The 25,205-nt window shown below is 39.6% G+C and overlaps 1 protein-coding gene across 2 annotated transcripts; it reads right to left on the bottom strand.

The window, feature by feature from the left end:
* Positions 1–1,864: 1,864 nt before the first annotated feature.
* On the bottom strand, positions 1,865–24,954 carry LOC119741717 (mediator of RNA polymerase II transcription subunit 15-like). 2 transcript variants are annotated; one of them, XM_038217585.1, is made up of 7 exons: positions 24,277–24,954; positions 7,949–8,029; positions 6,577–6,930; positions 4,591–4,822; positions 3,417–3,596; positions 2,973–3,178; positions 1,865–2,301 (listed from the first exon to the last, which is right to left on the bottom strand). In XM_038217585.1, exons 1-7 carry the CDS (start codon positions 24,364–24,366, stop codon positions 2,074–2,076), a joined length of 1,371 nt encoding a protein of 456 aa, XP_038073513.1. In that variant the 5' UTR covers positions 24,367–24,954; the 3' UTR covers positions 1,865–2,073. The 2 variants fall into 2 exon arrangements, with proteins under 2 accessions (XP_038073513.1, XP_038073514.1); XM_038217586.1 differs by lacking the exon at positions 7,949–8,029.
* Positions 24,955–25,205: the final 251 nt, after the last annotated feature.

Raw genomic sequence — 25,205 nt, 5'->3', positions numbered from 1 at the left:
AAAAGTGCCAAATAGTTTCAAAAGTATATACATGTCGAGTTTAGGCGCACTAGTTCACATTTTTACTTAAGGTTGAAAAGCAAAAAAAGAGCAGAAAATAGCAAGTTGTTTTGAACTCAAAAACCTATTATACAATCTTTGATACAACTATAATCCTTTCTGACTTGTTCATTTTGGTCTGACATAACATTTTAAACAATTTGTTTCACATAATGAACCCATGATTTCACATTATACGCCTGCTTTGAACTCTGATCGAAAATACTTCAGTTTACATTTTAGTTACATAATTCATGGAAGTTCCAAACAAGATGCTATAAGAATGCTAATGAAATCATTCAGGTTCAACCCAACCTCGTCCCCAGGGTGTCGAGCAGTACGCGCCCACCACTAGCTGCTCTTTACATGTGCAAGATTTTTGAACACGTATGCAAATGAGGAATAGTCTGGTGCCTGCCTGTGCGTTACATTTGGGGTAAAAACAGAATCAATTCGTCGCAGCGCGAGCATGGCGTGAGTTACGAAAACAAGATTTTATTTTAATTAAACTGTTACGATCTTATCGAGACAACATGCAGTATCACATTCCATATTAATATGAACAAATTGGGAAAGAAAATTAATATTTTCGAGAAGGCATGGACGAATGATCGCGAAAACACGTACTGCACGTTGTGAATAACAACACCAAGTACACGATATATATCCAGTTCTAGCCAATTGCGAAATCGAATCAGGATACAGGAAGAAAGTTTCCTATCAAGGGCTTACTATTGGAAACGATGTTGGAAATAAAGTAAGCACTGGGGACGAGGTTGGGTTCAACCCAGATCTTCTTTTCACCAATAAACAATTCAGTACTTTTAAGTTTCGTAGAAATTTGTATCAAAAGCACACGCTATAAGTAACAAAAGCTTACTCTCAAATAATGAAGTAGAAGCGGCTCGTTTCTTTTTGCACCAAACATAACATTTCATTTTATAATGAGAAGACAGGTAAGCGGCTTGAATTTTTTTATTTTTGGTTATAGCTTTTCTTTATATCATTTGTTTAAAAAAAGATATATAGGGATTGTCACATTACGAAGTTTCTCAGCATTCAATTCTTTTGGAATACGACGAATTCCCACAAATATACCAGGCACAGGCGAATGTTTCAAGGTGGAAACCCCGAAAAAAAACGAATGTTCTTGGAACACATCTAAATATTAAAAGAAAAACCGATTACGGTATTCCTAGCGGAATCATCCCAGGCAATCCGCGCTGTCAGATTCCACGCTAATAACACCATCAATAATGTCTCTCACCAATTAAAATCGGTTAACAGAATTCCGCGCACATAAAATAATCACAAGAATCGTAAAGTATAAAACTGTATATGTTTTTGGTTACATGTAAATTCTGTACATCTTGTAGTAAAGCAGGGACGTCACTAGAACATTTTCACTGGGGGGGGGGGGGCAAGTTTGCGTTAAAAAAAACCGACAAGAAAAAAAAGAGGGTCCTCAAATTTACAAACTTGCCGACATAAAAAGTTAAGGGAGGTATGAAAATTACAATTTGCCGACAAACTTGCAACGAAATATTTGACAAGCAAAAAAAAGACCTCAACATTTGCCGACAACAGTAAAATAATATAAAAAAGGCCCTAGATTTTATAAATTTACCGACAAAATTTATGGATTTGCCGACAGCAATTTTGAATGGGGGTGTCAACCCCCCCCCCCCTCCCAGTGACGGCCCTGCTTGTAAGTTTTTTAGGTTTTTATTTTTCATCGAGTTCCTGTACTTCGTAGCTGCATCAAGGGTGGATCCGGGGGTGCAACGGGGGCCATGACACCCCCCCCCCCCGAAAAAAAAAAAAATTTGACGTCGTAATGAAGGCATGCACTGCGTACACGACCATCTTTTCCTCAAAAAGATTTGGTTAAAGTGGTCAGAAATTGCCTCAGATCGCAGCACATCTAGAATCCAAAAGAATTGTGTTCTGGATCCACCCTTGAGCTGCATGAGTGAAGGTTATGCACAATAAGCTCTTGGAGTCCACTTGGTATAGAGTATACAGAGATACCCTTTACTGTCTTGGGATGCTGAAGGATTCAGGCTGCAGACCGGGTGTTGTCTGCTGCAGTGCACTGACAAACTCCACAGCGGCTGGCAGCTCAGTGTCCTTGCTCATGTAGACTTGGATGTTGCACTTGGTCTCCCAGGGAGGCAAGAACGCGCCCAAGTTGATGACGCGATTGTCGATGGATGCAGTCAGCGGCCTCTGGGGTTGCCATCTCTCACGGTATTGTTCATCCTGTGTGTGGGTTAATATGTTGTAGGTGGTCCAACAAAAATGGGGGGGGTTAAAATGTCGACGTTTGATACATGGAACTGTAAATCAAGTCAATCAAGAGTTGTTCTCAAAACGAACACGGATGCACTACAATATCGTTAATCATCATCCCATGTGATTTGTTATGAATTGATTTGAGATTAGACTTAGGATTTAACATGTGATTCGAACAGCCCCATACTGCTTTATTGTTCATTACTGCATATTACTTTGTTGCTTAAAACGTTATTTTATGGTTAGCTAATACCTATAGGTTTGTTGTTTTCATATGATTTTACACTTCTTGCGATGTATTTTACTCCCATTGCTATAATATTGTGTATGCTGTTGTATTTTCTTTATCTTTTTAATAGAAGTATTGGAATAAATGTGATGTTGAATTGAATTGAATTGAATTGAACTGTGATTTTACTAGTGGTCGACTTGTGACCTACGTTAGGGCACAGAGGACGAACGTTGAAAAAATTAATGAATGTCTTCTTCAGAAATAATGAAGCGCATGACTTGATACTATAACTGGAATTGAAACTATGACCTGTGATTAAACATGAGGTAGGCTTTTGATGCCTTCCAATGACTTGTGGAGGTCTGTGATGGATTGATAAAAGCTGTTAATGCATTGGGTAACTCACCGAGCAACATGGCTGCAAACACCGGCCCAAGGAATCCGGGAAGAAGCCTTGAATTCTTGCCGTTGCACTGAAACCGTGCACGGAACTTATGTCCACTCCCCGGAAACACGTCAGAGGGATGCTCTCATAACGGAGACTATAGGCCTTGTGACCTCTGACACTGTAGGCACTTATCTTAGCTTGCCCCTCACTTGTCAAGTTGAGACCTGTTATGGAGAAAAGAAATTCAGTTTCGGTGTCATCGATTTGGGGGAATTTTTTACCTCGTTCTCGGGATCTACTTGCAAAGCAGCGTACTGATCAGGTGCTATGGGAACGAGGTTGAAGGCGCGCATGTGCAGTTGTAATGTGCAGTTTCTAAGCTCCAAAAATAATAATCCATCATCATAAAATGAAAAAAGCCTACTTTAAATTGAAGTTGAAGTTCATTGCTCATTGACGTACCTTTTGTTTCTTCTGCCGACAGAAATATCAAGCGCTTGTTGGTGAGATACGCACGACCCGGAGTCATGTTGGCCTTTGCCGGTGCTTCCACACCGCTCTTCGTATCATTTATGCGTTGAAATGCCACCTTATAGAACGCAATGTAATTGTCAGATGCAGTCTCATCTGACAGCAGAATACCTATTAGGAACAAATATGTAAATGGTATATAGTAACTTTTACAACAACAAATACCAGGAGGTATTAGATGGCAAATATAGAATCCTGGAAAGATGGCTAACCGGCCAAACACGGTGAAGTCACCGCGCCAAAAAGGCTTTTTAGTTACACAACCGTATTTACAGAAGTTTAATGTAAATTCCTCTACTCTGAATTGGAAAATGTTTCTTCCAACAAACTTGTACTCTTGAGCAGTTTAAAGGGCTATAACTCGATTTAAGTAGTTGAAAAAGTATAACCGAAATTTAACCTCTTTTGGCTTCAAGTTATTATAGTCCGCGAACCACAAAAGAATGCGTATATCTTTACGTCCATTGTCTTCTTTCAATATTATTATTCTTAGGGTGCATGGGTGCTTTTCTAGTTTCATGCTGATGGCAACAAGTATAATCATGAGTAAAGACTATTTAAAGGTTGGCCAGTAAACTTCCAATCTCGCTAATTGGCGAATATGAGCCAGCCCATAGCATAATTTTGTTCACACGCACAGCCTTAAAACTTCAGCATCGTCCACATCTCATCACTCACCATCCTGAGGACGGACAGAGCACAATGTCCGAAACGTCGAGTTCTACACTAAACCAACCAACCGGTTCTTTTCAGAACCACACTCCTTTCAAATAGAGATTATTTTCCACATGGCGTTACCCGCAAATCTTTCTTTTTATCTCATGCGCCATTCAAAGGTTCAAGTCATATATATTGTGATATTTACTTGTGACTGGACTTGTGGTAAACTCGACCACAACACTGCTCACCCTCCAGGAACATTATTTGAAACGTTTCCAGCTGAAATCAACTAAATATTTACTCAAAGTTCTTGGCCTTGAATTATACGGACTGATGTTCCTGAGCCGAACGGTTTCAGCTCCAATTAGACCTAAAATTGTGAACCAATGAATCCCTATAGAAACAGTAATTGTGAAAAGAAGTATATATCTCGAATGGTACCCACTATCAAGCAACGTGTCGTATTCCATCTGGCAGTTCGTAGGCAGCTCCAGGTTACCAGCGGTGGCCATCACCTCCTTCAACGCACCGTTGACATAACCCGTTACCTGATGAACGCTGTTGGCATGCCGGCCTCCCAAACTTTGGAGAACTGCATTGGACTCGGGGTCAAAGTTGAAACGAGCCAGCTCCGCTTGAGATGGGGGTGGTGGTGGCGGGGGTGGCTGGACCATAGGCTGAAACCCAACAAGAAAACTACATGTCATTTTAATTACATGTATTTTAGAAGTCTATATTCTGCATATTTTTCACTTTCGGAAAAAGCTCGGCAGGAGGCAGGTTTCCTTTTTGGGGGTAGGAGGAGCATCATTTGTACGTCTTCACCAGGTAATCTCAGAAGACTAAATAATGAGATAATGTTAGTTTTCCCGTCCAATTTCGCAAAAATAGCATTCACAATCATCTTTACGTGGCCGATTTAAAGCGAATTAGCTCCTCGTTGTCGTCAGTTTGGTCAAAGGTTATTTGCATGAGATTCTCTTTTTTTTTCATTTCCACGTATTCTATTCAGTACTTTCTGCATCCCAAGATTCGAGTTTTGTTTTTGAAAGAAAATACCTTTTCTACTGTTCATTTGTGTTAGTTTCACTATAGTTTGTTGAGTTTCAAAGAATCTGTTGTCTTCCTTTAAAAAAGTAAAAATGTAAACTAGTGATACGAGAAAACTAAACCTTAAAGTCGACGTATGTTAGCAATAAACTTATAGTAAACTTAGGCGATCTTTTTTAATCGTCTTTTTTAATGGCAACGAGACATGGTCTATGTTGTGAGCAGATTCGCTGATTAATATTAACAAGACAACCGCCTCTTGGCCTCTAGATTTTGACCAATCAGCGGGCGCTTTCTATATCGGATCTTCGGTCATTGTTTTTTGTGCAAAAAGGAACCAGACTATTTGGTTAAGTTGATTTGAAATCACGATGTCCGCAATATGATAATGGTCTATTACAAAACACTGCATTCGAATTGACCAATCAAACATTTATCCTGATTTGGGTTAAGTGACGTCACGATTTAGTAAAGTCGACTCCGATTGGCAGAGGCGCGGGATTGCATAAATCTGCACGCTAAGATATATCAGCCGGTAGACAGGAGACAGCTCCGTTGATAACGGGTGATAATCAGACTACATTTCAGTAACATCTGATTTCTGTTTTTGATGTGCAAAAGAAAGATTAAGAAGTGATCGATATGTATTTTGTGGCTGCTGTTTTGTGGCAGAATCTTGTGGGAAACAGTGTTCGTATGTACTTTCGATTTTGCAACAAAGACAGTCTTCGAATTCTATATAATAAGATTGTGAATACGTTTTGAATTCCTTTAGTTGTATTTCACAAATGCTTTCTTGAATTCGAATGACCAAACTGACACAACTGTATGGAAGCTATGACGAATTTAAATGGCATATTAAAAATCGCATCATTGAAATTTGTAAACACATGCTTTTAAATTTAAATTAGACGATCTGTTTAATTAATGAATTTTGATCTCAACGTGCATTCGAACTCGTGCGAAAGTGGGAGGTTCGTCATCATTTTGGCTGCCAAATCTCTTAAACCGACCGCGAAAACCTACAATTAGGCTGAATTTCAAAAGAAAGGCTGCAATACACGTAATGATACTAACAGACAAATTTCAAAATAGCATTGAAACCGAGGCTTTCGCTGCTAAGCCATTGTATGAAATGAGGACCTTTTGTTTCTTTAATCCTCTCAGCAAAAGAAAGCAATGAGGCCCTCGCTACAGTGTCAATTGGAAATACCTCTATGCGTTTAAAATTGTACTCCACTGTTTCAAGACTCATTTTTTTTTAAGTAAATAGTTTTGTCCAATCGCATAAAAATGGTTAAAATAATGTCTAATTGTAATGACACATGTTCTCATAGTTGATTTTTTTTTCTGTTCACAAGAGTAAAGTGAAGATATTAACCTGTGGTCGTAGTGCCTGTTGTTGCTGCATCTGATATTGCTGAACAGGCTGCTGATGCTGCTGCCGTTGCATGGGCCTGTATTGCTGCTGTTGTGGTGTCCCTTGCAGGTGTTGCATGCCCTGCGGCTGTTGCGTGCCTTGTTGTTGTTGTTGTTGTTGTTGTTGCTGCTGCTGCTGCTGTCGCATGAACTGCTGCTGTTGCATGCCACGTTGTTGTTGCATGACTTGCTGCTGTAGCAATGCTTGCTGCTGCTGTTGCTGTAGCTGCTGCTGTTGCATAGCCTGGTTTTGGACTACCGATGCTGGCGGCTGCTGTTTGTACTGAAAACCTTGGACACTGGATGGATTTTCAGGCTATGACACACGTAACGTTTCAATGGTCAATATGATAGGTTATCACAACTTGTTGGGACCTTTAACACTCTGACTTACCAAACCTGGTTAAACAAGGCGGGAATGGCGATAAATAAGGGGCACTTTTTGAATTTTTGTATTTATTAATTATTTTGGTGGGGGGGGGGGTCATGTTAACGGAACACCATTGTCTTCGGCAAACTGATCACTCTCGGCCAAAATCTGCAAGTTGCATTTACCCATAATAGTGTGCATGAGAAACTGAATGTTTGCTTCACTAGATTCTGGACTGAACGACATAACGTGATATAAACTTCAGTCAGAAACTGGGTATCGTGAAACTTTTGAGCACCACGGCAACCTAATACAAATAAAATACCAAACACAGTGTGTCAATCATATTATTTTTTTTTTTAAATGACAGTGTAAAGGGAGGACACAGGCAAATAAATGTCTTCAAATATTGAACCATGCAAATCTAGCAAAATGATTTTTGTTCTGAAGCAGGCTACCGTTAAATATGTTTTTTTTTATCGGCTACATGGGAATGGTGCTCACTCCCGGACCTTATAAAAGTGTAACGATCTAATCACAAAATAAGTCGTCCGATCGGGCTAAAACTTAGAGTTGTCTCCTGTGCTCTTCACAGAGTTCGATTTTTCGTTTCCTTCTAACGAATTTTCTGTTTGTATGTTTTATTTTAACTATCCCCCATTTTGTTCTATTTTCGGGTGTCTACAACTCTTTGAAAAAAGGTTTTATCTCGGTTTGCTTTTGCGCCTCTAGCGCAGGAAAAAATCCGTTCGAACTATTGGCGGGCCGCGAATGATTCGAAATTTGTAAGTTCATGTATTCTATTACTTAACGTGGGAGGAGTCATTTCGTTCGATTTCTCATTAAAAAGAAAATAGTGATTGAAAAAGTACCGAGGGGCGAATTGGAATGTGAAAAACAGCTCTTCCGTCACTGGAAAAGAAAAACACCAACAAACGGCCGGTGTTTCAATTTATCCAAATACCTGAACTGAATGCTGGGTTTGTGCCTGATATGGAGACGAACGTCCACTAGAAGCTTGGGAACCAGGCTGCAGACCACCAGTCTATATAATCATAGGAAAATATAGGATTTTGTGTCAAGACACATCAAGTGCATAACATTAAACATCGTTCGTTTCAAAGGGCCATGAAAAATATTAAGGGGCACTTTCGACCGGAACATTTTAGGCTATAAAACGCGTTTCTCACAAAATGACTTTAGTTAGAAATGTCTTTCTAAAACGTAGGATATAAACTTCCTCACCATAATATCTTGAAAATTTACGGTTTTCCGGTTTAATAATCTCGCGAATAAGTTTGGGGATACAAAAGTTTAGTCCTTGATTCAACTACAACTGTGTGGACTTTTAGGCCTAATCCCTTGTGGCAATGTGTGAAGGTCTGAAAGTCTAACTATCATCGGGCCGGGGTCTACCCGATGTTCCCCAATACCTATGTTCCCCAAAATCCTTAGGGTTAGGGTTAGGGTAAGGGTTAGGATTAGGTTGGGGAACATAGATATTGGGGAACATAGATATTGGGGAACATAATGCACCCGTGGGACCTGATATCACACAATTTTTTTTTCCATATTAATAGAGCGTATTAGGCGCCATGCAGTCTCATGTCGACAGTTTGGCTAACTGCAGGCAATATCACGTACAAATGCAAAAATCACTGCCGTGTCAGATGTAAACAAGCGGGATTTTTTTCTTAATTTTCTCCGTTAACCTTTCTATGACGTAAACTTTTCTGTGACCAAAGAAAATCAAAGCACTAAAGTTTTGCGATCTCAAGACGAATATGTACCTTTTTTTCTTGAATTAATAATTATTATATGCACTTTTGTTCTCGCCCCAATTTTCAATAGTCATGCTGCCGTTTTCGGGGGTATTTTTGTGCCTTTTCGTTTTCATATGCTAATGCATATTTCCATATTAATGACCAGAACTATGTGATGTCATATTCAAGGCAGAAACTTCAGTGTTACAGTCGCTTCACCACCGAAAGTGACCAGATTTTTGGGGATTTGTTGGCTTTAGTAAAATATTTTCTCGTTCTTGTGGTTTCACAGAACATGACAATTTAAATAGAAAATCCTTAACTAAAGAGTGTACCGTATACGAATGATGACATCAAGGCATCAGCGCCCTTAGTTATCAGGAAATTGCATGAACAGTTCACATTTTTAAAACTGCACTTTATACGAAAATTTTAACCAAAAATGGATGTTTCATACTCTTCGTAAACAAATTTAAGAGGATTGAACATTAAATTTGTACAAAAGATGCTCCGGTATGAAATTCATGTCATGATCCTTTGAATCTTTAAACTTCCTTTTCCGATATTTTTTAACCATTGACAGATAGTTCACAATATTAAATTATTGTTCATGCTGCATGCAAGAAGTCACTAGAATGGGGGCCAACCATTACATTCAGGGCAGGCAGTACAGTGTGCGCAGACCAACACGAACGTCCCGGTAGGCTGTAAAATGTATCATAGAGTAGTAAGGGAGGCGGGGGTGCTGGACTTTGTCATAGGTCTGTGGGTAGTACAGGGCCATTAATGAGAAGTCAGGGTACCAGACTTTGTCATAGGTCTGTGGGTAGTACAGGGCCAATGGGAAATCCCCCGATCTCAAGAAAAAAAAAAAGAAAAAAAATAAATCTAACGGAGAGAGAGTGAGAGAGAAAAATCTGTCGTCGCTAAAATGAGGGGAGTCTAATTATTTATAAATCTAAAAGTCTAACCTCAAAAAAAATGAAGAAAAAATATTATATTTCCTATAATAAATGGAGGGTAATATGTTTAGACCAACCATCAAAGGATATTCTAAATGGAACAAAGCCACACTGCGTGATTACGTGCAGCGGTACAGTATACCACACAATGAAAATGTTTCTCTTACTCGTAAAGTTTACATCGAGGGGATAAAACATTATGAAAGTAAATTTAAAAACTTGAGGAAAAAGACACTACATGAGCTCAAAGAGATTGTAGACGAACACAATCTAGAATACGTACCGACGGGTTATAAAGGACGATTTTTGAAAAAAGATTTAATCTCAACGATTAAAACATACAGACAACCCGAATACTTTACAGAGTCAGATTTTAGAGAAACGAGAAGGTTTAGAAATTACTACAGAAACTGGGAATTAAACACCAGACTTTATAACCACGATTTAATCAAGTTTTTTGATTCACACAAGGAACAAATAGTCAATAAAATCAAGTTAGAATTGAGAGAGTTGGGAGGTTTAAAAATGGAGCTCACAATCAAAATAAAATACGAAAAAACCAAAACCGATGGTACGATCGAAACGATCGAAGCTATTCATTATAGCAAGCCGAAAGCTGTTTTAAATCAAAGTCAAATAAAACAGGTTTTAAGAGAAGAGATCGACGAGCTATTTAAAAAGGATGAAAGGTATACAAATCAAGGATCGGGTTGGGTTTTAAAAAAGATAATGGTGTTATACATCAACATCAACAGATATAATCCAGTGAGAGGTAGTTCCTACATAGACCTACCCGAATATCTTAAAATTAAGAAGGCGATGATCAACATCAAAAACAAAGACGACGAGTGTTTGAGATGGTGTTTGAGAGCTGCTCTTGAGTTGTATACGGATAAAGTAAAAAATCAAATAAGAAATAATCCTAATTATAAAATTCATAAAGAAGAACCTGTTGTATACACCAAAGACGACGGACTCAGTTTTAAAGGTGTTGACTTTCCAACACCGGTCGATCAGATAGCCAAGATAGAAAGACAAAATAATTTATCGATAAACGTATATGGTTATGAGGGTGAGATATATCCATTATACGTGTCTAAAAACTACAAGGGGAAAGAGATCGATCTGCTTTTGATTTCTAAAGGTGACAAGCATCACTATTGTTGGATAAAAGATTTTACGAGGTTGATATACGACGTTACGAAACATAAATGTAAGAAATATTTTTGTCGAAGATGTCTTTGTCATTTTACCAATCAAAACAAATTAGACAAACATATCACCGATTGTAAGGGTATAGATACACATCCATCAAAGATTGTATTTCCTCTGGGTAAACCAAAATACATAGACGGGCAACCAAGTGAAGAGAGAGACGTACCGATATTAGAATTTAAAAACTATAGGCACAAACAAAAAGCACCATTTGTCATTTATGCCGACTTTGAATCCATATTACAAACAACAACATCCACAGATAAAGAGACAAACACAAAAAAGATTAACGTTCACAAAGCTAGCGGTTATTCGCTAGTTGTCGTCCGATGTGACGGTAAAAATGTATATCAAGAGACTTATAGAGGCAAAGACGCTTCAACTAGATTTATAACGACGTTGTTACAATTACAAAGCGATATTAATTGTCTATTTGAAAAACCCCAACCCATGAAATTTAACGAGCGAGCTAAAGAACATCACGATAAAACAAACGCGTGTTGGATTTGCGAAAAACCAATTTATCCCAATTACTCGAACAACTGTCAGTGCCAGAAACCAAGGGAACCCAAGACGATAAAACAAATAAAAGAATATCAGTGCAAAAACAAAAAGGGATTTACCGAGTCTAAATGTCTCGACTGTAAAAAGAAAATCAACAAATTTAGAAAGGTGAGAGATCACTGCCACGTCACTGGTAAATATAGAGGTGCCGCACACGCCTATTGTAACCTCAAACTACAAATTAAACCCGGTTGTACACCGATACCGGTCTTTTTTCACAATTTACAAAATTACGACGCGCATTTAATCCTGCAGGGAATGACAGAATACGATAGTCAAACAGAAATACAAGTGATCGCTAAAAATTCAGAAAAGTATATTTCGTTCTCAATAGGAAATCTACGATTTCTAGACTCGTTTAGTTTTATGAGATCGTCGTTGGATAAATTAGTGAAAGCTTGTCCAAAAGAGTCGTTTCAGCTACTCAAAAAGCATTTTAAACATCCTGACTCGCTATTACAAAAAGGAATTTATCCCTACGAATATATGGACTCGTTTGATAGATTTCAAGAGACCAGCCTACCACCCATCGGCAAGTTTTACAGCAGACTAAAAGACGAACATATATCGCAACAAGACTACGACAGAGCTCAACGCGTGTGGAACGAGTTTAATATACAAAATCTAGGAGAATATCACGATTTATACGTGACCACCGATACGTTATTACTGGCAGGCGTATTTGAAAACTTTAGAAGAACGTGTATTACAAACTACGGGTTAGATCCAGCCAATTATTACACCGCACCCGGGTTGTCCTGGGATGCTCTATTGAAACACTCGGAAGTTAAACTCGAACTATTGCAAGACGTAGACAAACATTTATTTTTTGAAAAAGCAAAACGAGGAGGCATATCGAGCGTGGGTGGAATGAGACATCACAAAGCCAATAATCAATATCTCGATGACTACGATTCAAACAAACCCTCGAGTTATATCGCTTATCTGGATGCCAACAATCTGTACGGTTGGGCTATGAGTCAATATCTACCGTACAGCGATTTTAAATGGACACCCTCGAAACCGTTTACCGAAGAAAGAATATTAACGCTGAAGAAAACGTCAAACACCGGTTATTGCTTTGAAGTAGACTTCGATTACCCGAACGATCTACACACCAAGCATAACGATTTTCCCCTAGCACCAGAAAACATCATCATACCCCAAGAGTGGATGTCTGATTATCAAAACGAATTATTAGATACCGAACCTAGTAGCGACGTACAAAAATTAACGTGTACCCTCAATCCAAAACAAAAATACGTGTTGCACTACATCACATTACAATTGTATCTCAAACTCGGTTTGAAACTAAAAAAGGTACATCGCGTGTTAAAATTTAAACAAGCGCCTTGGATGAAATCTTACATCGATAAAAACACGCAACTCCGAACAAAAGCAACCTCTGATTTTGAGAAAGACTTTTTTAAACTGATGAATAACAGCGTGTTTGGTAAGACGATGGAAAACGTTAGAAATCGAATAGACGGTTACCTACTGAGAGACAATAACGAGAGCGATCAAGAAAAATACAAAAAAATAATTCAAAAACCGAGCTATAAAACAACAACGCCGTTTCCAGAATGTGACCTGTCGTTTGTCGAAACGTACAAGACTAAAACCTTGTTAAACAAACCAATCTACTGCGGAGTGAGTATCTTAGATCTCTCAAAGACGCTGATGTACGATTTTTATTACAACCGATTGAAAGACAAGTACGGAGATCAAATCAGGTTGATGTATACTGATACGGACAGTCTGTTGATTGTCGTTTACACGGATGACATATACGAAGACATGCAATCTCACGGGCAACACTACGACTTTTCAAATTACCCAACAGATCATCCTTTGTACAATCCAACCAATAAGAAAGTGATCGGTAAATTTAAAGACGAGTTTGGAGGTAAGGTCATTCAAGAAGCAGTTTGTATAAGACCTAAGATGTACTCGATTTTAGCGGATGACAACAACATCACTCTTAAAAAAGCCAAGGGGGTCACAAAATCGGTCACTGACAAAAAATTAAAACACCGGCACTACTACGACTGCATCTTTAAAAATAAATCTAAAACAGAAACGATGACTCACATTAGGTCGGAAAATCACATCCTTTACACCATATCGCTAGATAAATTGTCGTTGAGTCCGTTGGATACCAAGAGGTACATTTTACCGGATGGAATAAACACGCTCGCTTATGGTCACCGCAATCTAGATATTAATTAGGCGGTAATTGCGTATCCTCGGATACGACTTGAAGCTCTTGTCTCACAAAACTCCTTTTTGGGCCGTTTTGAAGGTAATAAAGAGTAGGACCCGTCGTGACTTTTTTACCGTTAATCATTTTAAATTGACTCGTTCGTTTTTCCACGTTATAAATGTCTACGCTCCAAATGGGATCCGTGGCTCTTCTCGAGGTTCCACCCTCTTGCTCGCCCGGGTAATATAAATATCTAACCATGGCATCTTGCGGTAATTGTTGCTCTTTTGTTTTAACGGGGTTAGCCGGCGATTGCCGGACCTGTTCAAGTTTAACCGCCTCTGACGGTGCTTTAGCTATTAATCTTGTCGTTTCGTCGTTTATTGCCTTGATCACGCTGGGTAATCGCTCGACCCATTGCGTGTTTCTACTCTCGGGACTTAACATTTCTTGAGCGTACTGATGACCAAACAGTCTCTCGGCTAGCGTTCGATTAAATCTTTCTACGATACCCTGCGACCGGTGGTTTCCGGGTTCGCCTACGATAATCTCGACGTTTTTTGAAGCCATCCATTTTTTAAATGCACCTTTAAATTCGGTACCGGCATCTACTCTCAACGTTTTAGGGTAACTCAAAGGAGATCTCGCGTAAATCTTGACGATAGCATCCTGGGTGGAATCCGCCGTTTTAGAAACCAAAGGTTCTGCTTCGTGGTATCGACTCGCTACGTCGACAACCGTCAAAGCGTATTTATAAGTCTTGCGTTTTACTTTATCCCAGGGTAGGTATAGCACATCCATTTGGTGAAAATCGTTTGGTGTTTCAAACTCTCGCGATGTACTCGTAGGTCTGGGTACATACGCAGGACCCGGCAGATAAATTTGCCAGATCGCTTGTTTTTTAAGCCAATCCCTGATTACCTTTTTATCGAATTTGGTTTTATCGTGTAAATGGTCGACGGCGCTTTCACCTCTCCAATAACCGCTTGGGCTATAATACAGTTTTTGAAGTTTATCCATCATTTACTATAATAATAATTTAAAAGGCTTTATACATTAAATAGATGGCGTCAGCTGTTGTAATGATGGTTGGAGGTGCGATCATAAACGCCTTAGCTTTTTCGGGTTCAAACTATTTATTTTCAAGTCTAAGAGATGATGGCAGCGAAGAGCGTAAGAGACACAATTTAGCGACAGAACAACTCTCTGCCGCCAAAGATAGGTGGCAACGAGAACGAACGAAACGACTCGATTTTCTCAACGAACGTATCAGAAAACAAAATGCCTCTAAAGAAACATTTTCCAACGTAGACCAAGCGTTGCGTTACTACAACGAAATGACCGGAGAAAACGTCGAGTTACCCCGCGAACCCAAACTCGAAGATTTTTACGAGCCTAGCGACCAACAAATAGAAAGAGAACTGGCGTTTATCGCGGGAGGAACGCTTTTGGTGGGCTTCTTGGCTTACAGATACCTTTAAATTTAAAACTCGTATAAATAAAATGAATGCGTACGGAAAAAAGCTCAATCCCAGCAGGCTATTAAAAATACCCAGATCTATCAAGGGTGAGAGAAAAGAGGTGGTCATTACCCACAATCCTAGTAGTATATCGGCGGGACAAACGCTGAGGGTCAAGTTTCCTCAATTGGGCGTAGACGACGTGATCGTACCCGACACTTGTAAACTAGCTTTTAATTTAGAACTCGAAGGTGCAGGCGACAACAATAGAACCATTTTTAACAATTTGGCCAGAAATTTAGTCAGTGAAATCAGCGTCAGACTTCAAGGTCACGAAATTATAAGTTATCGTAACGCCGACGTGTATCACAACTTTAAAGACAATTGGATCAACAGCTCGGCAACTCGAAACATGGCGTACTCGGGCATAGAAAAAGAAAACGTGTCTAAACTAAGAATGGGGGCTCAAGATGCTAACGCGGGCGCCAACAACGGTAAAGATCAGGCTATCGCGGATGCCTATGGTAACAGATATTGTATTCCCCTAGACATTGACATACTGACTTCGCATCACCCTTTTTACCCCAGCGGTTTAAAACAACCTCTGACGTACGAGATAAAGTTTAACGATCACGATAAAGTAGTCAACAGTTCAGATACGGCGGCGATGTACAGTATCTCAGACTTGTCTCTCGAATACGAAGTGGTGACCAACAGAGACCTAGCCATCACTATCAGAAATAAACACAAGGGGTTAATGCAATATCTGTTTGATAAAATCCACTCGCTAGAAGTTAGATCCGTTAACAAATCGGACACGCTTTGGAACGTCAGCGTCAATCAACCCATCAGGAGTCTCAAGGGTATTTTGTTTTTGTTTAAAGATCCCACTGAGAAAAGCCCGCAGCGATTTTACAATCCAAAACTAACCAAAACATCGGTGACCGTAGAAGGTAAACCCAATCAACTCTACAGTCAAGGCATGTTTCAATATCAACACTGGAACGAAATTAGCAAGTTCTTTGGAGACAGCGATACCGAAAGCGGGCGTGGAGTAGCTAAAGACTTAAATTTGACGGGTTGTGACCTCGGAGACTATCTAAAAAACAAGTACGGTCTGTGGCTCGATTTTAGAAGTAACGACGACAATTCCGCTCACGGATCTGGTAGGAAACTCGGAGATGGAGGAGGCATCAACGTTCAATTTAACAGAGAAGCCGAAAGCCAAGGTGACCTCACGATGTACGTCTTTTTGGTCATGGATGCTCAATTGACCTTGGAAGACGGGAATTTTAAATCTCTGTTAAGTTAAAATGACACAACCGCATTGCGCTTTAATCGTCGGCAAAACAAATTCGGGTAAAACCAAATGGATTTTGGATCTGTTAGAGTCAGACTATAAAAACGTATTTGAAGCGATAGTCATCATTTGCCCTACCATATTTAAAAACAAAACGTACATCGAAAGAAAGTGGATTCAAGCAGATCCCGAGGTATACCTCTGCGATCCGGAATTGTACAAGATGACGCTCAACGAAGCGATCGATTTTTACAGTAAAATATTCGAAGGTGTTGCCACGCTGTTTATCGTGGACGATTGCTCTTCGGATCAAGAGATTAAATATCGTAAAAAGACGTGCGCGCTAAGCAAGATGGCATTTAGCGGAAGACACATAAATCACAGCTGTTGGTTACTAACCCAAAAGTACAACAGCGTTTTAAAAGATTATAGAGAAAACACGGCATGGTTAGCGTTATTTTACTGTAAAGATAAAACATCGTTTGATCAAGCGTTAGATGAAAACGACGTCGTACCCATTGAAGAACGAGATTATATAAAACGACGTTTGAGAGATGTGAAATATAGTAAATTGGTCGTATACACCGAACCTCCAGTTAGTTACGAGCTATTTGAGTAGGTCAATAACCTAGCTTGTCAACAGATATGACCTAGCTTGTCAACAGATAGGACCTAGCTCGTCAACAGATATGACCTAGCTCGTCAACAGATATGACCTAGCTCGTCAGCAAATATGACCTAGCTTAGTAGCAACCTACTCAACAAACTACACAAGCATAACAATTTGTTAATCAACAAACGTCAACAAAATACATTTTGCTGTTAGTAAATGATAGCAATATTCGAGTATTTGCAGTTTTTGGCTATTATCGTCATATCGATTAATTTATCGTTTTACACCTACGAATACCTTTGCTTGTGTAACAAAGTTGCAAAAGCTACAACAAAATTAAATTCGTTTCTAATTAAATGGAAGACCTAAAACTTGCTTTAACAAACGAACAAGATCACAACGCAGAACATAAAGATCGTTTGTGCGGTGTCGTAGCAGCTGGAAACTCTAGAAAGTACCTGGGAAAGGAATACACCGTTAAACAAATCGAAGCTCTTGACAGCAAAGAACTCGACAAATTATATCATCTGTACGAAACTAAATTTGGAAATGAAATTGTTCAAACTGTTGGTAAATACACTTTAAGTCTATTTTCGAGAGTGTTAGCTGTGGTTACACCCGTACAAGTTTTAGGATATAACGTCACTATAGATTCTGAAGAAGAACTCACCAACGACTTGAGTTCCGATCCTATTATAAGCGCGAGTATGGCTGGTATGTTGAGCGACGTTTGTTACAAGTACGGAACTTTAATATCGCCCCTTGTTGCTACGATTATCACAACAAAACATTTGAAATTTAATAAACCTCATATAATAAATGGAAGATCAACAAGCAACGATCACAGCTCAACCAGCAGAGACAGAGACGCCCCAACCGATAAACACAACGTCATCACCGACGGTAACGAGAGTGACCAAGACTAAAAATCCTAAACGAATACAGCAGGGTAAAGCTTTAGCCGAGCACAATAGACAGATGAAATTAAAATTAGCAAAAATGAACGTAACATCAGACGATAATACGAGCTCACCAGACTACAACTCTTGGGTGATGTGGGGGGCTATAGCGTCTATAATAGGAGTGGGGTTGCTGGTACTAACAAGAAAGACAACTGCGCCGGTAGTACAGCCAGTGCCGATAGTCACACAACCCACTACACCCATCGCCCCCAAAACGCTAGACATGGAATAGATCAGACCTTTTAGGTCTGTAGCTAAACCAGCAATTTAAAAATTGTTATATTAAAAACGATGAGTAACTTTGACACCAACGGAATAGCAAATACGATTTATCACGGAGCCGTCATATCAGGTCTGGTGATGGGATACGCCATGGTAGGAGCTAAACTACTCAAAATGAAAGCGCCGGATTTAAGCAAACTAAGCGTAGAAGATGCGGGTAAATTGACGGGTATTATAAGTGGAGCTCTGGCCACGCAAAATTGGTTGGTGGCCCAGGGTATACTACCGGGCAGTATAATGAAAACGGCATAATTTAAATAGGTTTATTAAATAAATGGATGGAGGATTTGAGATAGATCCAGACTACGAAAGAACAGATGATTATGACGATGATGATTATGACGATGATGATGATTACGATGATGATGTAGCAGAGACCAATGTAGATGACGACTTTGATACTCCTGATACACCGGTAGACACAGAAAGCGTCCTAGGCACGGGAACAATAAGCAGATTATCTATAAAACTAATAAAAGAAGATGTTGATTCATTTTACAAACAAAATAATATAGACCCCGCGTTTATCGACCCCAACGATTTTGAAATTGGTAAAGACAGAAATCTATACGTTAAAACATATAAAGGTCGAGAACCATTATCTTATAGACGAGGTGGTCAAAGAATATATTACAAATTAAGTACCTTACAAAATAAATATGGTACCGCATTTATTCGCGACACCCTCAAAATCGCTGACTATAAACCAACACTACTTGCCAAACTAAAAGATAAACTCGAAAAAGTACAACCCGAGAGTATCCCCATGACAGAACTACCCAGAGCCACCGATGAGGTAACCGAGATTATAGACGATTTACAACGCGACACCGGCGCTCAAACAGAGGGGTTAAATTACAGAGAACTCCAGGGTTTAGACAAAAGTCTTCAGACGTTGAGAGGTAACCTAGAACTTAATTTAGCGCGTCTCACAGAACTAGACCAAGAGATATTTGATGCCGAACATGAATTAGGTGATCATAGGATCAGCGAAGAAGAACGACGAGAGTTAAACGATAAATTGAGCGACTTAGACGCTGAAAGATCCGCCAGATTAGAAGCCGCAAAAACCAACGAACGAGGGCTCAAAAGTCAGATCGATAGAATCAAAGAAACGATTAATAAAATATTGGGCGACGACACGACTCTGGCGAAAAAGATTAGAACTCTGTTTAGAGAACAAGGTATGACTGTAGTGAGCATTTTAGCCGCTTTGAGTTTAGCCATCAGCACGATAGTGAGTAGCATCGTCGCTAGCGTGAGAGGCGCGGGTGCCCCACCCACGCCAACACCAACACCAACACCACCAAAAGGCGGTATCAAAGAGTGGATTTCAAAACAACTCGCTAATTTTGCATCTGCTCTTCAAAAACTCGGAGTGAGCGCGTTGGGTGCTCTGCCGGGCATCATAGGTAGCATACTGAGTTGGCTATTTAACGCGCTGAGTAAGTCCGTATCGTGGTTGGCCGAACACGTGTGGGCTTTGTTTTTGGGTGTGGGAGCCTTGGTGTTTGCATACCTGCAAAAACGATGGTAGTTGTAATCAAGTTTAAACAAAAAAAATAAGCCTTACCAGCACAAAGTTGGTAAGGCTTATTTTTTTGTTGTGAGATTAGAGTGTGACTTATCGCGTTGCCTCGTAAGCCAAAATACCCATGCCAACGATAGCTAATATTCCTACCGTCAACGATAATTTTTCGTCTTGGTGAGTTTGTAGTTTTGTGGGTTGGGTTAAAACTGTTGGTGCTGGTGTTGGTGTTGGTGTTGGTGTTGGTGTAGGTGTTGGTGTTGGTGTTGGTGCTGGTGATACAACATCGTTTGTCATAGGCTCTAGGGGTGTTGGTGGCGCGACGTCATCGGTGTCATCAAAAGAGTCATCCGGTTGAGGTTGTGAGTTTAAATCTGGCACCAAACCAGTTTTCATACTCTGGGTAGCAATTTGAAGATTGTTGTTATAACCTTCATGCGTTCCAATCCTCAAGTTCATATCCGATGGAATTAAATATAACCCCGGTTTTACGACAAAATTTAAAGGTGTTCTGGCATACTGCAGCGAGTCTTGAAATTGATCGATACTCGTTTCCATATCGTCTACTGCATTGATGATATCTTCAACGATGACGTTAAATTGTCTCTGAGCGTCTAATCCAGTGCCTGGTGTTAAGACACTCGTTCTTGTTTGAGCCTGCGCACCGAGTAAAGCGTACACGTAAGATCTGATCGATTCGTTGATCTTTATGATTCCCGCGGAGGTGAACGAACTCGTGTCGGGTATAAAATCTAACCAAGCCATTTTGACGATGTCGTCTTGTTCGAGATAACCCTTCCAATGCTTAAAAAAAGCATCGTGTTTTTTTTGATCGTCTAAACCCCAATTTTTATCACCCGTGGGGTTGATAAAATCGTCGAGTGTGGTCGTGTTTTTATCATAGTCTAACGGCAAGAGTAAAAACGATTTTGTTTTTTCGTTCCAAAGAAAAAGCCGACCTAAGCCATAAGTCTTTTGATCTCTCGTCTGTTTAAAAGACTTATTTTGATCGATGGCAAACGTCCGACAGATGTTGGTAAATGCTCCACGATCATAGGTGTTGCTGAGAGCGTCAAACGAGTCTTCTCCCGGTATTGCTATGGCCATGTCGTTTAATATCCTTCTAACTGTAAAGTATAGATGAAAATTAAATAAGGCTTTAACGTAACGGTTGTTCGAGTTTAAAATATCGATTCCAACACCACAGCCCGTTGTAGCGCAATAGATCGCAAAGTTTAACTGATTTTGATAAAAAGACATGGGGTCTATTTTCCAACGAAGTACAGCATCGTTGGTATTGAGGCGAGATATTTTATAGTCCGAGATTAAGTCGGAAAACGGGGTTAAAAACGTGTTAGACGCGTTGACCGTAATCTCGAGTTCGCCAGTGAGATACGGACTGTCTAGTACATGCGCTGGGGTGATAGCTTGTCGTTTAGCTACATTTTGATTTACTTGTTTCGCTACCTGATCAGCTATCGATTGTATCTGCTTTTTTAACGACTCAAAATCACTCATTATTTTAGTTTCAGTTTTAATATAAAAAGACTTTAAAATAAATGCATTCGTTTCACTTGTTTCAAAATGAGCAGACGTTTAAATTAGAAGACGTTGTAGATAATTTAAACGGTCAAAAATCTGTACGCGTAAAAAGAGTAATGTTTAACCCGGATATTTTAATATTTCCAGCGCCACAGAGATTGATTGGTATACGCAAATAGATGGGAGACCCGCTGAAAGACCTGATGATGATAGAAGATACGAACGGGTTGACTCAAATATAGCAGTAAGAACAGATAGAGATTTTATTGCGCAATTGGTACCCGAGTACCCCTACGACTTTTTAATTAGAGACGAAAATACTTTCAATAGAGTTATAAACGATCTTATAGAAGCGTATGAAGAAGATAGACTAGACTCTGCTTTAGAATCGATCGAAAAAGAAAAAGAACAAATAATTGAAAGACAAAGAAATTTACACGATAAAAGTCAAGAAAGAACACTAACCGACGTACAACGCAATACGATTATATTTTTAATAACAACTTTATTTGAAAGAAGAGGCTTCATCGATGAAGGTAAAAAGATAGCGCTAGAATATATCGAAGGTATAATAAGCGAACCTAGAGCGAGAGTAATTAGAAATGCTGGGATAACAATACGGGGGAGTCTTGTCGTGTCTGGTGATAATTTAGATTTTATTTCTCCGAGTCTTTTAGCGCCGTTACCAGCCGGAGTCACCGGTTCAGTCACCATCCCACCTGGGTGGTACGACGTCAATTGGTTCGATTTTATTTTAAATTATATACCCGGGGTAAGTTTTCGAATATTTAGAGAATCTAAAAAGGTGACGTTGGTGGTAACCGACGTCAATCTCAAATTGCGTTTAAACAGAGAAGTCTCTCGATTACTTAATTTACCCAAAGGAAGACTGATACCCAAAGTGGTGTATACGGGGTCTTACAACATTAATCCGTTTAAATTTTTGTTTATTCGCTGCCCGCAATTAAGTACGAGTGAAAACTTTTTTGATGGTCGACCGTCTGACATCTTAAAAATCATACCCGTGGCTACGCGCAAACCCGAGCCTGATAGAGTCGAGGATTTCAAGAAACTTAAAAACGGTATAATCGACAAACTGACATTTTCAATCATAGGTGAAAAAGGACAGATCATCAACAACAAGGGTGTGAGTATCATGATAGAGTTGGAGATCTTTTAATTTTAAAATCTTTTTATATTAAAAACATGAGTGTAGATGGTAAGGTGTTATACCCCGATATTTCTGGAGATGTACTCCGATTAAATAGTAACGAAGAAACAAAAGTGTACAGACTTAAAAAGATTGAAGAGATTCGATCTTTAATCTTGAAAGAGAGAGACCACCGAGAGCGCACTTATAAAAAAATAAAGAGAGTGATCGACACTATTAATTACGTAGAGATAGGATTAGAAGGATTGGGGGCTATAGCGGGGGCTGTCAGTATTCCCGCTCTCTTGGGTGTTATATCAGCCCCCGTCGGATTGGTGCTAGAAGGAACGTTTATAGGCGCTTTTGGTGTAGATATTCTGCTTAGAATCGCGTCGAGGCGATTATCCGCCAAGCTAAAAAAGCACGACCAGATTAAAATATTAGCAGACTCCAAACTTAACACGATTGAAGAATACGTGTCTCAAGCCATCAACGACGGAGATATATCGCACGAAGAGTTCTTATTGATTACGAGAGAGCTCGCCAAATTTAACGAGCTTAAGCAAAAAATTAGAGCAAAGACCAGCACAAAGCTTCAAAAGATTAAAAACGATACAGACTTTGAAAAAGAAGTTAAAAAACGGGTAGACGAACGGCTGGCAAAAGAAAAAAATCTCTTATCGAAAAACTTACAAGTTCAAATTCTCGGTAAATAAACATTATGAAAGCGATCCGCCGACTTATACCTCCATTTCACCTCTTAGGGTGTTACCCTCGGCCCCGCCTTTATTGTAGTGGTCATCGTATATTTTTAGTGCTTTATTAAATTGATTTTGAGTCACTTTAAATAAATCTCTAACTCGTTCTTTGTCTAATCCAACGACGTGATGATAACACGCCGCTATTAATGACCGTTTGACGCAACCATTCCCCCTCAATGTTTTGTAATTAACGAGCTCGTTATATTTATTGATTGTTTCTTGGACATCTTCTAAGTCTTGCTCTGGACAAACAGACAAAATAAGTTTCTCCACAGTTTTTCTTTTGTTTCTTTTTAAAATTGACCAATTGATACGATCTTCTTGCGCATTTTCTGCCGAAAAATCAAAATAACGTGAAACTATTTCACCGCACGTTTCACAAATTAAAAAACCATTCTCGATGATTATATGATGATCGCATTGATCTCCAAGTTGTGTCATCTCAAAGTATTCCATCTATTTAATAAAAACCGATATTATTTTTTATTCATTTTTCAAATACTCGTCGGTCTAAACATATTACTCTCCATTTTTTATATAAAACAGCTCCTTACCTTTTACAGGGTAAGGAGCTAATTTTTTTCTTTCTCTCACTCTCTCTCCGTTAGATTTATTTTTTTATTTTTTTTTTTTCTTGAGATCGGGGGATTTCCCATTGGCCCTGTACTACCCACAGACCTATGACAAAGTCTGGTACCCTGACTTCTCATTAATGGCCCTGTACTACCCACAGACCTATGACAAAGTCCAGCACCCCCGCCTCCCTTACTACTCATAGTATATACGCTAACGGTCACATGGCACATGTACAAATGTATATCAACCATGTACATGTACTTGCATGTAGTATAGACATGATGGCTTACGTGCATTTACCTCCTGGTATAATGGCACGTCTGCTCATTGGCACACGGGTTGCGAAAAAAATATGTATGTCAACTGTGAATCTTCTATTTTAAGTTAAATAGGGCGATATACTGAACTTACATTCTGCATGTTCTGTGTCGCAGGTGCACTCGGCAACGCCGTGCTGACTGGTGTCTCTTCCATTGAGTTTACCAGAGGTTTCGAATCCATGACACAGGATGGGAAAACGCTTGACACTGACCTTGTTCTGAAATCGCCTCGGTTTCGGCCAGTTTATACAGTACGTTTATAGCTGACGTATGTACGTTTGTATGGTAACTTGTAGGCCTACTATGCGTCAGGATTTTTTTTTAGACTATGTATTCGCCGTCTAAAGTTCACCGTGCGATCACAAGGTTGAGTTTTGTTGGTCGAGGTTCGACAGGTCGAAAGGTTTGCTCTCAACTAAGTTCCCGAGGTCAACAGGTGTTGGATTGTTTGATTTCTGCCCCAATCGTCGATGGATCAGTGGTATCCGGCGTCACATGCCACACGGTCGATCGACGTGTTTGCAAACTTCGCATGTAAGCCACCGTCACAAAAGTGGTACTAGCCCGTGGGACGAGGCCTTTTTTCCCTCGCCACGAGGTCTGGTTCGCCGAATGTTATAAAACTTCACAGACATGTAGATTGTAGTGTACCGTATCGAAAAAACTTTGTTCCCCGATCCACAGTTTGCTTGAGAATGAAAAAATCTGGGATACCAACGCCGAAAATTCTACATGAGAAAAAAAAATAAGAAACAGCGCCCTCTATTGACATAGTCAGAAACCTTTTCTCACGCAATGGCCATCCGAGATCGGCCGGGCGGTCTGTTCTTGACGCGATAGTAAAGTCATTTTCCTGGAATCCGTGTTGCGGATACCTGTTTTTCTCGATGGATTTGACAAATAGGGCCAATTTGAAGAAAAAATAGCTCCCATACACCTTCCAAAAGTGACGGCAAACTTTTTTATAGCACGTTTTTCAAAATGGCCGCCGACGCCATATTAAAATACATAAAAAGTGAT

Source organism: Patiria miniata, unplaced genomic scaffold, assembly GCF_015706575.1.
Source record: "Patiria miniata isolate m_02_andy unplaced genomic scaffold, ASM1570657v1 HiC_scaffold_5, whole genome shotgun sequence".
Lineage (NCBI taxonomy): Eukaryota > Metazoa > Echinodermata > Asteroidea > Valvatida > Asterinidae > Patiria > Patiria miniata.
The sequence above is the reverse complement of the archived record's forward strand: the minus strand, read 5'-3'. Positions and strand labels throughout refer to the sequence as shown.